The sequence below is a fragment of the Delphinus delphis genome, chromosome 5 (assembly GCF_949987515.2).
Source record: "Delphinus delphis chromosome 5, mDelDel1.2, whole genome shotgun sequence".
NCBI lineage: Eukaryota > Metazoa > Chordata > Mammalia > Artiodactyla > Delphinidae > Delphinus > Delphinus delphis.
The window spans coordinates 75,579,113-75,593,173 of NC_082687.1; the positions used below are offsets into that span (position 1 = coordinate 75,579,113).

General features: G+C 40.2%; 2 protein-coding genes across 2 annotated transcripts in view; both read left to right on the top strand.

Moving 5' to 3' along the window:
- Nucleotides 1-6,915, top strand: part of SMIM14 (small integral membrane protein 14) — a 71,537-nt gene extending 64,622 nt beyond the window's left edge. The window contains exons 4-5 of the mRNA XM_060012680.1: nt 1,325-1,467; nt 3,732-6,915. Coding sequence (XP_059868663.1) covers nt 1,325-1,467; nt 3,732-3,764 — 176 coding nt within the window. The 3' untranslated portion in view covers nt 3,765-6,915. The remainder of the gene's footprint in view (nt 1-1,324; nt 1,468-3,731) is intronic.
- Nucleotides 6,916-9,649: 2,734 nt separating this feature from the next.
- UGDH (UDP-glucose 6-dehydrogenase) overlaps nt 9,650-14,061 on the top strand; it is a 31,720-nt gene continuing 27,308 nt past the window's right edge. The window contains exon 1 of the mRNA XM_060012681.2: nt 9,650-9,914. The gene's annotated coding sequence lies outside the window, so the exon portion shown is untranslated. The remainder of the gene's footprint in view (nt 9,915-14,061) is intronic.

Consider the following 14,061-nt stretch of genomic DNA (forward strand, 5'->3'; position numbering starts at 1 on the left):
AATTCACAAGAGAGAGGATAATGGATAAATTTCTGCAAGAGTGATGGGATCTAAAACAAGTGGAGAAATTGGTTTTTAGTTATGAAGGGAGGCACATATAATAGGAGGGAACAAGGAAAGGAATGAATATGGATATAGAGGGGGGAAATGCTGATTTATTGTGTGATAAGCATTGCAAATTGATGACCCCCGAGTACTGTGGTACTTGTTCCTGGAGAAGTGATTGGGTTGGAACAGAGACTAGGTTCCTCTCCAGTCTGCTCTTGGGATAGCTCAGCTCTTTGCTTGACTTTGTCCCCTTTGGCCTCAGCAGTGCCACCTCGGCCCTGGGCCCGTGGACCTCAATGTAATGCATAATGCATCTGCTTAGTTTCAGAATCTTGTCTGGATTTCTTTTACTTTTTCCTGAGGCAGTGAGACCAAAACCAAACATTTATACATAGTCTTGACAGGCTATTTAAATCTAATCTTCTAGAATTTTCATTTTTGATACTTTGAGTTCTCTAATATACATTTCATTTATTAGAAATTTATTAAGTTCATACCATGAACTAGGCACTGTGCTAGGTACTTAAATAAATATTTAAGATATGGCTGCTTTAAGGAGCTGGAAAGACTGATACCTACCCAGAAACCTGACTTTTTTCTCTTGATAAAGGCATAGACTATAATATCTAGATCTGAATCCAAATTCTTTTTGCAAAAAAGAATGCCAAATTAATATCTATTTGTTTGAGAATGCCATAAAGGGATATTAATTCATAAATTATACAACGTGGATGTCCCCTTTTCCTTAAGCTCTGTTATTTTTTCATGCTACTTCTGTAATTAAAATGCATAATTTCCTCACCCCTAGAGTGTTTTAACCATGTATCATGTGGTCTTAACCTGAGTTCTGTAGATCTCAGTATATCTATGGATTGGTGGCTTTGTGGGTCCATGAATCTTCTGCAATTATATGCAAAATTGTTGAATGTGTATACATGGATTCTTATAGTGGAAAGAGTACCAGGACCCCCTTTTTTATCAAATTCTCAAAGGATTCTATTGCCCCAAAATATTAAGAACTACTATACTATTAAAAATCTTTATTTAATAGGCTCTGGCTTATGAGTATTTTACACCATTTACCATTTAGATTTCCTCACAGGAGGAAAGGGAAATTGAAGCTGTAATATTTAATAATTCTTAAAATTACTAATGCATTTTTTATATAATTTTTCAAGTTGCTATTTAAACATTAGGATTTGTTTTTACATTTATCTAACAGTATTATAATTTTTCTACAGTTTTTGTTACAAATACATTTTCTGTTTGTCTTTAGTACCAGGACCCCCTAGTGATAATGGCATCAGTATTACTATGATCTTGATGGCCTGGATGGTTATTGCAGTGATCTTGTTTCTACTGAGACCTCCTAATCTAAGAGGATCCAACCTAACTGGAAAACCAACCGGTCCTCATAATGTAAGTGTTGTGGATTAGAAATGTTTTGGGGTGGGGGGATGGGTGTGGTCTGGGAAAGGGGAGGAGTTTGTTTTGACGGAAATATCTGAATTAGCAAAAGGAAGATTTAGCTCACGGAGTAAGTTCTTCCTGTGTAGTCCTAGTAAATCTTGAAACCCCAAATGGCTTAATCTTCGTGGAGTTACATTTAGAGAGAAGTACAGACCAGTAGCCCCCAAATCATTTTAAGGTGAATTCCAGTCTTTACTCATGTGAGAAACATAAAAGTGATCCAGTTCATAATAATCCACAGCAGTATTTCTCAAATCTCAGTCTTCCACTACCCAGTTCTATCCACCTCACAGTTGATCCCTTGCCTTGTATGCTTCCAGCTCCCTCTCCCCAAATTCTCTTACTAGCTACAGTTCAAATGTTTCTACACACACATTCTTCATTTTCTCCGCTTCTGTCCTCACTATCAAATACAACAGAGACACTGAGCCTATCTGGCTAAACCTGTTTTCCCATCCTATTTCTCTCAACTTCATTCTTCCAGTTCTGCATCACAATAGGTCAACTGAGCTGGCAAAAGGAGAGGTAGGAATCATTCATGTTGATAAACTTGATAGTCATGATTACAGCCATTTTTAGAACCTAACTGAAAGTATGATAAAGTGACCCAACAGGGAATTTTTGATAGAGCCTCCATTAAAGGATTCCTTTAATCATTTTCAGAACCAGTGTTTATATTTTTTTCTTTCCCATTTGATTTGGATATTACGTCTAAAAATATTTCCATGACAGATTTACTTGTTGAACACCAAATTATCCCACTAATTCCCTTCTCCAACCTAAAATAATTGCTTCTTTTCCCCAATCCTTCGTTGTTACTATTAAAAAGAAGTTTGGTTAGACCAATTGCTTATACAGGAGAAAGCAAATGTGCAGTGTTAACTGGTCAGTGCTTTGGGGTTTTTTAGGATTAAAACATTTATATATGTAGCATGCTGACTTAAGAAAGAAGGCATCATTAACACTATATAAAATGCCTTAAATTTATTTTAGAGTTTTCTTGGAGAGGAGGGTATCCATAAAACAGCTTGTATATTGTCTTGATAAAGTGCTTTCTCCTAAGCCTTTTTTCTTACTTTCTGTGCACAGTTTTATTACTTTCATATCAAAAAGCAACATCCTCAATGTTTGGAACTAAAGAAACCCAACTCAGTTAGAAGCCATTCAAAAGTGACAGTCCCCTGAACCTTAGTTCATTGTAGACCAGCAGTTCTAAAAATAATAGTCCCACAGCTCTAGGAATAAGCAAGAAAACATATTGACTAATTCCAAGTAGAAAAATTCATTATCCTCAACTAGGGCCTCATATAGCATGTCAGAGTAAATAAATGGAATCTTCCTGAAGATTCCTAGAAGGTCTGCTCTCTCCTTTACAGTTCAGAAGCTTTCTATTACAAGTAACAAAAATCTGTTCAGGGGCTTCCCTGGTGGCGCAGTGGTTGGGAGCCTGCCTGCTGATGCAGGGAACATGGGTTCGTGCCCCGGTCCAGGAAGATTCCACATGCCACGGAGCGGCTGGGCCCGTGAGCCATGGCCACTGAGCCTGCGCGTTCGGAGCCTGTGCTCCCCAACGGGAGAGGTCACAACAGTGAGAGGCCCGCGTACCGCAGGAAAAAAAAAATCTGTTCAGCCTGGTTTAAGTAATTGGCTTTATTGGTTTACACATTAAAAAATCCAGAGGTAGGATTAATGTTTAGAAAGTTTAACAGCGTCATCAAAGATCCGGGTTCTTTCCTCAGACCATTAGCTTTATTCCAAGGTGGGCTCCCTTTCTGGTCCCTATAGGGCGGCTGCCAGTTGCAACTGGTGCCACATACTTCCTCATTGACTGACATTCTGTAGTGAGAATTATGTCTTTAGCTTCACTTTGATTGTACTGTACTTAGTCACCTTAGCAAGAGGGATGAGAGTACCTTGATTGGTTTAAATATCACCTCTGGAGCTGTCAGGGAGAGCACTTTTACCTAAGTCAATATCACCGTTACAAAATTTTCCTTTCTTCCGTGCTACAAGGAAGAAAGAGACAAACCGGTGAATCACAGTGTTAATCTAGTGCTCCCTTGTGCAAAAACGTACAAGAGGTCCAAATAAGTATGTGAGTTGGGATGGGAAGGTGAGGGGCATTGCTGCTCAATTCTTACTGTATGTGTTAGACTGGTTGCACTGGGAGATTTAAGAAGTCAATTTCATAATTCCTCTCTCTTTAATGCCAGGGACAGGATCCACCAGCCCCTCCTGTGGACTAACTTTGTGGATATGGGAAGTAAAAATAGTTAACACCTTGCACGACCAAATGAACGAAGATGACCAGAGTACTCTTAACCCCATTAGAACTGTTTTTTCTTTTGCATCTGCAATATGGGATGGTATTGTTTTCATGAGCTTCTAGAAATTTCACTGGCAAGCTTATTTTTGCTTCCTGTGTTATCACCTTTCCTATATTTGAGTAAATGATACATTAAAAAGTTACATGGGGCTTTTTTGGTTATCCTAAACTTAAACATTCCATTCATTCTGTTTGTAACTGTGATCATACTTTTTGTGATAATTTCTGGCCTGATTGAAGGAAATTTGAGATCTCTACATTTAAATATTTTAAAATAGTTTTGATGGGTTTAAAGATTGTTTTTTAATAAGGTATTTATAAAGTTACTTGGGGTTATCTGAGATTGTATGAAAGAAAATTAGAACCACATTGTATTTACACTTAACCTTGGTAGTTTATTTGTGGATGGCAGTTTTCTCTAGTTCTTGGGACTGTGACAGCCTTTGGAATATTTTACAAGTTACAGCTGAAATCTGTATCATCCACTACAACTGGCTTATGTGGCAAAGAAAAGGAGGAAAGAAGAAATGAAGTAATTGTTTACTAAGTTTTTATTCCCATAAAAATGTCTAATATAAGAAAACTTAAACATGATTTAAATATGGTGGGTGATTTACAGTCCATTATATGAAATTTGTAAGCCACTGTACACTAGCCTTACACAGTTCATGAAAGGAGGAAAAAATTTAATTCTTTCTGCATTTGCCAGGTGTAATCTATACAGTAATAATTTAAGCTATAATTTATTTTTGAAGTGGGTGCCTCTCAGGAAGCTGCTTTTCTGTTGTAAAACTTCCCTGTTAAATGAAACTATCTTAAAGCTGTATTGGGGGCCTGTTTGGTTACTGATATTTGAATCCTGTTTACTTATTTACTCTATTATTTTCTTTGAAGAAAAAATTTTGAGTCTTGTTATCTTTCTGACTTTAAACAATATTTAATGAATTCTTGATTTACTCCAAGGGAAAAGGAGGAAAATGAGAAACATCAAGGATCTTTTTTTTTCTCAACCTCTGTCTCATTCTTGTTTGGTAATAGGATGGATTGGGGTGGGGAGGAGCATTAATATAAGTAAAAATTTGAAATGTGAAAAAATGTAAAAGGTTGCATTGTTTTTTTTTCAGTTTGATAGAAAATGAATACAAATGGCATAAAAAAATTCTGCATGACCTGTGTGGTTATGGAATTTTTTCCTAGCAAGTGATTGCAGATGATTTATGGGGGCTGGAAGATATTTTGCTATCAATGTAAGGATTTTCCCCCACTAGATCAGTTTAGCTTTTAGCTGTATAGATCTGAGAAATTACTTGTATGAATTGAATAAACTTCTCTGTATCATTGTACTGTTTAATAGAGTCTCTGATACAATTATGTGATGCTCATAGGGTATTTTTTCCCCTTTATTATGATTATATTCTAGGCTATAAACACTGTAAGGGCTTCATTTCATTATATAATCCATTATTGACTGCTTGCATTCCTCCTGTGCATCTTGGCTTTGTCCTCAACTTCTTGAAATAATATAACCTACTCTTAATTACTTGTGTTAATTGAGAGGTATTGTAACACAGGTAAGCCAAATCCTGGATAAATGAACGCCATAGATTTAAGGGTTTTTCTCTCAATATGGCCTATTGGAAGCCTTCCCAGCTCTACAGCTCTTAAAGCATTTAAAGCAGAGAGGCAGGAATGGCTTAAATGGAGCTAAATCCCTATAAGCATTCCTTTTTCTGTCCTTGCTCCTGAACTTTGAAGGCTAGCACATATGTCCTAACGATCTGCTGTCTAAGCTGCTAGAAGGCTAGTCTATGGATATGATACTGATGTGTTCACTGAATCTGTGGCTCACAAATAATTAAGAATTGACTTTGGTTGAAGAAGTGGCTATGACATGGAAACAGAATATGTAGCGTTAGCTAGAGACCTAGAAATCTGGGTTCTTGTTCCTAGTTCTTCATTTCTGTCACATATACTTAATTGACATTACATTAGAATATTAACGTTTTCCTATATGGACCATCTATTTAATTAGTAACAAAAGTTTTTAGTGAAGTATTAAGTCTTGGTTTTTTTGCTTGTAAAATTTCTCTGCACTCCTGACAAAGACGGTGTGCAATAGCACATAAAGTATTTCTATTAACCTAACTAGTAATTCATATTATTCTCTTTAATTCCTAAAGCTTCTACATGTGGCCTTTTTATTGAGCACACTCTTACTCATTACTTGGCTTGTAAACATTCACCTGAACTGTGGCTACTGTCATTTTTAAATAATCTGGAAAAAAGAAAGATAAAGCTTCACATTTTAATCACTTTTGGCTCTTAAACATTCCACAAATGCCATTAAGAGTTTATTTTGTTTTAGAGTTATTTAATGTTCTTTTATGCAAAATAATGATTTTTTGCTTTCCACGTGGAAAAAGTTAACATTGGAACTGTGTATAGTAAAAGATTTTATCATGTATTTATCCAAGCACTATCCCATGGTCAGCAAGTCATATTTTAAACTACTTGGAGAAAGTTTCAGAAGTAACTATTAAATACAGCTCTTCCATGGTTACTTTTAGTGTCTTTGTGGTATGCGATATTACAGTGTTTATAGAATTATCTTTATCTTACATCTTCAAAGGAACCTCAGAAGTCTGTCACCCTGAATCAAAGTCTGTCACTCTAAATGAATATGTGCTAAAATTTGACGAGCTCAGCTTAAGACACAGAACAACAACTTGAAGGAGAAATGGAGAGAGTTTAAGTTAATGGGTTAAATTTTTGTTGTTGCAATAGTAGGTTTAGTCTTAACATTATAATATTTCTAAATGAAAAGTCATATGTATTTGTTACCATGTCTGATGATTACTTTGTTAAAAGCAAAGGTGGTCATGTGATGTACCAAATGTTAATTGCTGTTTTTAAATGTTTAAATCATGCCAAACAAATCATGTCTGTGCCATCCAGGGTTTATTGTAATCTTTTACTGAGTACTTGGATTGGGATAAAGGGCTTGTACTATGCACTTTTTATTAATGAATAAATAGAAAACATTAGTAACACTCACTGTTATCTGTTTGGCTTTTGTGGGAAGAGAAGTGAGCATCTCTTGCTTAGTAAAATGTTAACATCCTTTATTAACCAGTTTCTTTGTAAGACTTTTTACCCCTAACTAAAAATTCCTAAGATGAACTTTGAGTTACAAGAAGAATATTTATGTAATAACAGTATGGGGCCAGTATTCAAAAGTAAGGATTCTAAGAATCTCTAGGAAATTAGGTTGCAATTACATTTCTTTTGCTACTTTTTATTTCTTCCTAGAATACAGGTTCAATAGACATTTGCTTTGAGAGTATAATATCCTATGTTAATTATTTGAGCGGACATATGTTACTCAAAAGGAGCTAGACATGTAACTGTACTGAAAACACCCAAAACTGAAAGTTTGTGTTTGCTCTATGACCTGGAATGCATCCAGATACTAAAGATCAGGGACTTACCTGGTGGTCCAGTGGGTGAGACTCTGCACTCCCAGTGCAGGGGGCCCAGGTTCGATCTCTGGTCGGGGAACTAGATCCCACACTCATGCCGCAACCAAAGAACCCACATGCCACAACTAAACATGCCGCAACGAAGATCCCACATGCCGCAACTAAGACGCAGCGCAGCCAAAATAAATATTTAAAAAAAAAAAGATCATTAATAACCATACACATAAAAATAGTATAGTTTTTCTGGTATGATTATGATGTCAATGTCTGTGTGATACTTAAGTGTTAAAATAGCAAAATTTGTGAAATATATAACTTCCTGGAGATAGTGACAAAGTCTCAGTCTAAACTTGTCACTGTATGTCAGTGCGTATCTGAATCCCCAGCAAAACTGTTTTCATTAAATGGCTCTGCAATACTAGTTTTCCACCCAGAAAATGGAATTCTAATAAAATAAGTTTTTGATCCCTGCCATTTCTTCTGATAGTTTTCTCGACTCAGAATCTCAATTTATAAAATTGGTTCTCCCCCACCCCCCAAAATGTTCTGTAAACACCAACCATGATTATCTCCCATGTTTAGGTTTTTTAAAAACTGGAGTTATCAATGTGATTTTTCCTCACAAGGAACTTAACCCTGCATATCTTTTCTCAAACAAATTGATTACGTCTGTTCAATTAACATTTCAACAAGTGTTTATTTTTATTGCTTAACTGTTTATGCTTTAAAATGGGTGTTATTCAGGACTAGATTATAGAAACCATTTTAAGCCATCATGCTAAATTGAGATGTCTGTTGATAGGGAGGAGGGAGATGTCTGGAGGTAGGGAAAATGTAGGGATGCACAACAACACGTGTAGTTTTAAGAATAAAGCAACTTTCATATCAAGTATGACTTATTATTCCCTTAAAAACTCTGCTTAAAAAAAAACTGCTTATTTTTAGAAAATTTAGGAATCAGAAAAAAGTTATTTATAATCCTTGTGATGCCAGAGGTCTGACCTCTTAAATATATGCTCCTACGCCCTACACTGCTCATAAGCTAAACTCAGGCTATGTCTTGATAATGAAAGGATTTAAATTGCATTGTTTCTATTCACTTTGAAAAACTGAGCAGAATTAAAGAACTTAAGTACCGCATAGCAGACTCAGCATTGTGGAAAAATCTGTGTTGTTTTTAAAGAAATGTATCTGTTATATAGTCACTCATCAATTCAGTGACAAAGAAAGACATGCTTTTATAATACATACAAAAGGCATTACCCTAGACTGAATGCAGCTTTCACTAACTAATTAGTATGTAAACATCAAACTTTGGAAGTCTGGATGTCATAAAGGGGATTCCTTACAATCCAGTAAGTACAATTTTGTGGTTAAAACATACAGGACGGGGACTTCCCTGGCAGTAAAGTGTTTTAGTAACACTAAGTCATGACTGTGCTTTCTTTCTTTAAATTTGACGTTTAAGATGACCTTGGAGTGGGGAAACAGGAACAGAACTGCTCTCACTAAAAGTGGGAGACTCCATACGTTAATTTCACTTCCTCTTAGGCGGCACTTACATCTTGCATGCTCTGCTATATATCACGCACAGACATCTCAGATCCCGAATTTGGCAGGAGTATTTGGAAAATGTGCCTGGAGGGCCGTCCCACTTCTCTACCCAGGGATCAGGACGGGGATCACTAACTGGTCCAGTCATGACGGGACTCAGCATCCTTTTGACGTGAGGCGCCTCCTTCCCAGAAGCGGCGGGTCGGAGGTAATGACTAAACCCTGGGCCGCAGGCCCGGAGGGTGCGGCGGACCCATGGGACCGGAAGGCGTGGGAGTGGTGTAAGCCGCTGGCCACGTCTGGTCCACAGAGTCTAGGGGGCCGAAAGACGAGGCAGGCCCTCTAGGCTGCTGGGGAGACCGGAAAGGGGGCCTGGACCTTCCGGTCCCCCTGGGCCGCAGCCTCAGAGTATGGCTGACCTGGCGCGCACGCGGCACCACCTCATAGCCGTGAGGCAGGATGGGACACAGGGAGGGAAGAGGGGGCCAGACGGCAAGAGCGAGCTCTAGACTACCGGGAAACTAGACCCTGACCTAGGCGTAACTGGGAGGCTATCCCTCGGTCCTCGGCCGACCTGCGGCGCAGACAGCTCAACCCAGCGCCGCTCGCGGCAGGGGCGGGGCCGCTGAGCTGGCCCGAGCGGATTTGCCCAGGCTCGGCCGGGGGGTGGGGTCTGCCCCTCCCAGCGACGACTAGTCACGCCCCCGTATCCACCGCCCCTGGGCCCCGCAGGAAATAGGGGCGGGCCCCGGCCTACAGTGGCGGGAGGGGGAGCAGGGATGCAGCGGAGGGCCAAGTCCGGGAGGACTTGGCTGCGGGGGAATGAAGCCTCCGCCTTCTCGGGTGGAAACCTTTAAATACAGGCTCGGGCCCGGGACTCGGGGTGCGGCGCTTGGCAGCCCGAGAGGGGTGTGCGGTGAGGGGAGATCAGACGGAGCAGGGCGCGAGTGCTGAAGCTGCGGCTGCGCGGCCCAGAACGAGGAGCTGTCCGAGCGGTCGGGGTTGGAGCGTTTACCGCTCTCTGTGCCTGGAAGTGGGTAAGCGCCTTTCCCGGGCTGGCTCCGCCACCCCGTGGGGATGCTCCCGGGTCCCGGCGGGATGTGGAAGGAGACGGGCGGGGTGTGCGCGCTGCTCTTAGTCGCTCCCTGCGCTTGGTCCCAGGCTCCCAGTGTCACGACCCCCCGTCTCCTCTTTTGGGCTCTGGGCGGGAATAGTCTTTTGGGTCTGCTGCCCTGGAAGAGGGAGAGCTTGGGCTCAGGACTCGCGAGTCTTCCATCCGCTTCTCTTTCTGCTTTTCCCCACTTTCCGACTTAAATGAGATTTCGCTGGCGCCTCTGAAAGCCGAACGTCCACCAAAGGAAGTGGTCCTCTGGTCAGGGACCCCATTTTGGTCTCAGAATCATAGTCTTTTGTTTGTGTTTAGAATCTGCTCACATGGAGGGCTGCTGATTTCCTCACGTCGCTCGTCTCTCTTCTTAAGAAACTAAAGAGAAAACGAACCAGAGAGCCCTTCTGAAGGCGAAATCCTAAGACATTGATTCTGTCGTGACCTCTGTATGGACTGTCCTGGAATCCATTGTTGGCCGCCACACTGTATAATGGCTTTATTTCATATTAGGGAAGGCCTTTCTTGGGTGCTTCAGGAGATTGCGTTTGTGTGAGACCTTGAAAAATTATTCCTCTTTACATATAGGAAAATAATTGAGTAAGGTCGAGAATTCTGGTATATAGAAAAGAGGGATTCACTGGTAGGGAACTTTTCAGGGATATACAGAGGAGTAGCTGTTCATTGACTGCCTGCCCTCAAAGACACAGTGAGTCTTTGAGTTTCTTCAAATCCCCTATGAAATGGACAACAGTAGTCTAGTCTGTTTCTTGGGGGATGCGGGGAGCGGGGGGTGGTTCTAGAAATGAAAGAGGTTACTGTCTGCTCTGATATGTGCTTGTTAGTGCCCAGCATCTAGTTTAAGGTAAGGGATAGACAACCCTGATTGAAAGGATCTCATTTCTTCTCCTATTGCTGTACTACTCCTTTCTCCAACATAAAATCTGTAACCAATAAGCATACTCCATCTTCTCTCTTGCTGTTTCCACAGCTTTACATGATACCCTTTAGATATGAGGTTAACAGTCTTTCTCACTGATTAAATATTTTTCCCGGGGCAGGCATCTGTTAGTATTTAACTTTTGGAAATATCTAAGATGATGTGTGAAGTTGATGTATCCATCTGTAATGTCCATTGCCTTAGATACTGGGTATACTGAAGAGGGGTGGAGGTGGGGGGATTATATTCAGTTTAGATTGTAATAGGAGCTTCGCTATTTGTTAGCCACATCTTTTAGGCTGAAATATTGATCTGAATTTGTAAAATTTTAGATGAAAAGTAGTTTTGGAATGGCCTGGTTTGCTGTGACTTTCCCAAAATACAGAGGTAAAAACTCATTTCAAACTGACTCATTCAGTAAGCAGACATTCTCATTTCCCTGACAGCACAGTAGAGGGTCAGAAGGTAAATAAAAGTAGAAATAGAAAATGGAATCAGAAGATATCTGTGTCAGGCAAAGTATATCACTAACACTGTATCAAGCTCCGTATTAAAGCTTATTGAAGATTTTGTTGAAACTTCCAAGTGGTAATTTATTTGGACTTGCACAGATTGTACATCTAGCTTCTTCAGTAATTTTCCCATTGTCATCTGCGAGCCATACTTCATACTTCATGTGAAAGAGCAACGCAGGGATACGCTAAAACACATGCAGTTCTATAATACAGACCCACCTGCCATCAATAGTTTACCCCAGCTGCCGTCTGAAAGGCAAGCTGAATATGGTGTGGCAACCAAGGTAGATAAGTAGTAGCTCTGAGAAGACATGCTGAAGTTCTACCTAAAGAAGAAAGATTGATAGGATTGTGGACAGTCTGCAAAAATACTCTGATCGAGCATCTGAGATAAAGATATTCAAATACCAGTCTTCATCTCAAAACGATAGGCCCTTATTGAGTTACTCATTCAATTAATATTTATTGAGAGTTCTAGGTGCTGAGGTGAACAGCAGCAGAGAAGTGTTAGCCTGGGAGTACCTTATAAAACTCTTGAGCCCAAGAGTTCATCATGGGCTCAGCCCATGTTCTGGTTCAGCCATGTTCTGGTTGAGACTGAGGGCATAGACTGCCCTTATAACCTCTTGGCTGTGGATTAAGTGGTAACACCACAAGATCCTCTGGTCCAAAAATCCTTTGAGATTTTACTTTTTAGGTATTCCAGATATACTGGTTTTGATTAGAGAGGCCACCTATCCAGTAAGGGGTTACTGTTAGTGGTAGTCCAGGTTCATGACAGTTCAGGACTTGATCTTCAGCCTTGCAGATCTGGAAGGTTGTTTTTTTTTTTTCCTCCCACAAGCCTAAGGGTTAATGAGGCTCTAGGTAACTTATGATGACTAAGCTCATAAGAGACTGATGGATACTCTAGAATGGAAACTTGCTATTACAGTAGGGAAACTTTATTCCAGTGTCTGGAATACTTATGTCTCAAATCCAGGCCATCCCTTTCTAGTATTATGATTCCTGGCAATCTGAACTCATAAGGCATAGTGGAATCAGAACAAAGAATTTGGGGGGAATATGCCATCCAAGCATTGGGAAAGCTTTTTTCTTGCCCCACCTCTCTGAAACCAGAACACTTCTGACTTCCAGATTCTGTGTCACTCTTTAGAAGCGCTGAAATAAACACTGTGTCATTCTTATTCATATTCTTTTTTTTTAATTAATTAATTTATTTTTGGCTGCGTTGGGTCTTTGTTGCTATGCATGGGCTTTCTCTAGTTGCGGCGAGCAGGGGCTACTCTTTCATTGCGGTGTGTGGGCTTCTCATTAAGGTGTCATCTCTTGTTGCAGAGCACGGGCTCTAGGCGCGTGGGCTTCAGTAGTTGTGGCACGGGGGCTCAGTAGTTGTGGCTCACGAGCTCTAGAGCGCAGGCTCAGTAGTTGTGGCGCAGGGGCTTAGTTGCTCTGCGGCATGTGGGATCTTCCCGGACCAGGGCTCAAACCCGTGTCTCCTGCGTTGGCTGGCGGATTCTTAACCACTGCGCCACCAGGGAAGCCCATCATTCTTATTCTTTTTTTTTTTTTAAAGATTTTTTCCATCATTCTTATTCTTTTTTTTTTTTTACATCTTTATTGGAGTATAATTGCTTTACAGTGGTGTGTTAGTTTCTGCTTTATAACAAAGTGAATCAGTTATACATATACATATGTTCCCATATCTCTTCCCTCTTGCGTCTCCCTCCCTCCCACCCTCCCTATCCCACCCCTCTAGGTGGTCACAAAGCACCGAGCTGATCTCCCTGTGCTATGCGGCTGCTTCCCACTAGCTATCTATTTTACGTTTGGTAGTGTATATATGTCCATGCCACTCTCTTGCTTTGTCACAGCTTACCCTTCCCCCTCCCCATATCCTCAAGTCCATTCTCTAGTAGGTCTGTGTCTTTATTTCTGTCTTACCCCTAGGTTCTTCATGACATTTTTTTTCCTTAAATTCCATATATATGTGTTAGCATACGGTATTTGTCTTTCTCTTTCTGACTTACTTCTCTCTGTATGACAGACTCTAGGTCCATCCACCTCATTGCAAATAGCTCAATTTCGTTTCTTTTTATGGCTGAGTAATATTCCATTGTATATATGTGCCACATCTTCTTTATCCATTCATCCGATGATGGACACTTAGGTTGTTTCCATCTCTGGGCTCTTGTAAATAGAGCTGCAATGAACATTTTGGTACATGACTCTTTTTGAATTATGGTTTTCTCAGGGTATATGCCCAGTAGTGGGATTGCTGGGTCATATGGTAGTTCTATTTGTAGTTTTTTAAGGAACCTCCATACTGTTCTTCATAGTGGCTGTACCAATTCACATTCGCACCAGCGGTGCAAGAGTGTTCCCTTTTCTCCACACCCTCTCAGCATTTATTGTTTCTAGATTTTTTGATGATGGCCATTCTGACTGGTGTGAGATGATATCTCATTGTAGTTTTGATTTGCATTTCTCTAATGATTAAAGATGTTGAACATTCTTTCATGTGTTTGTTGGCAGTCTGTATATCTTCTTTGGAGAAATGTCTATTTAGGTCTTCTGCCCATTTTTGGTTTGGGTTGTTTGTTTTTTTGTTATTGAGCTGCATG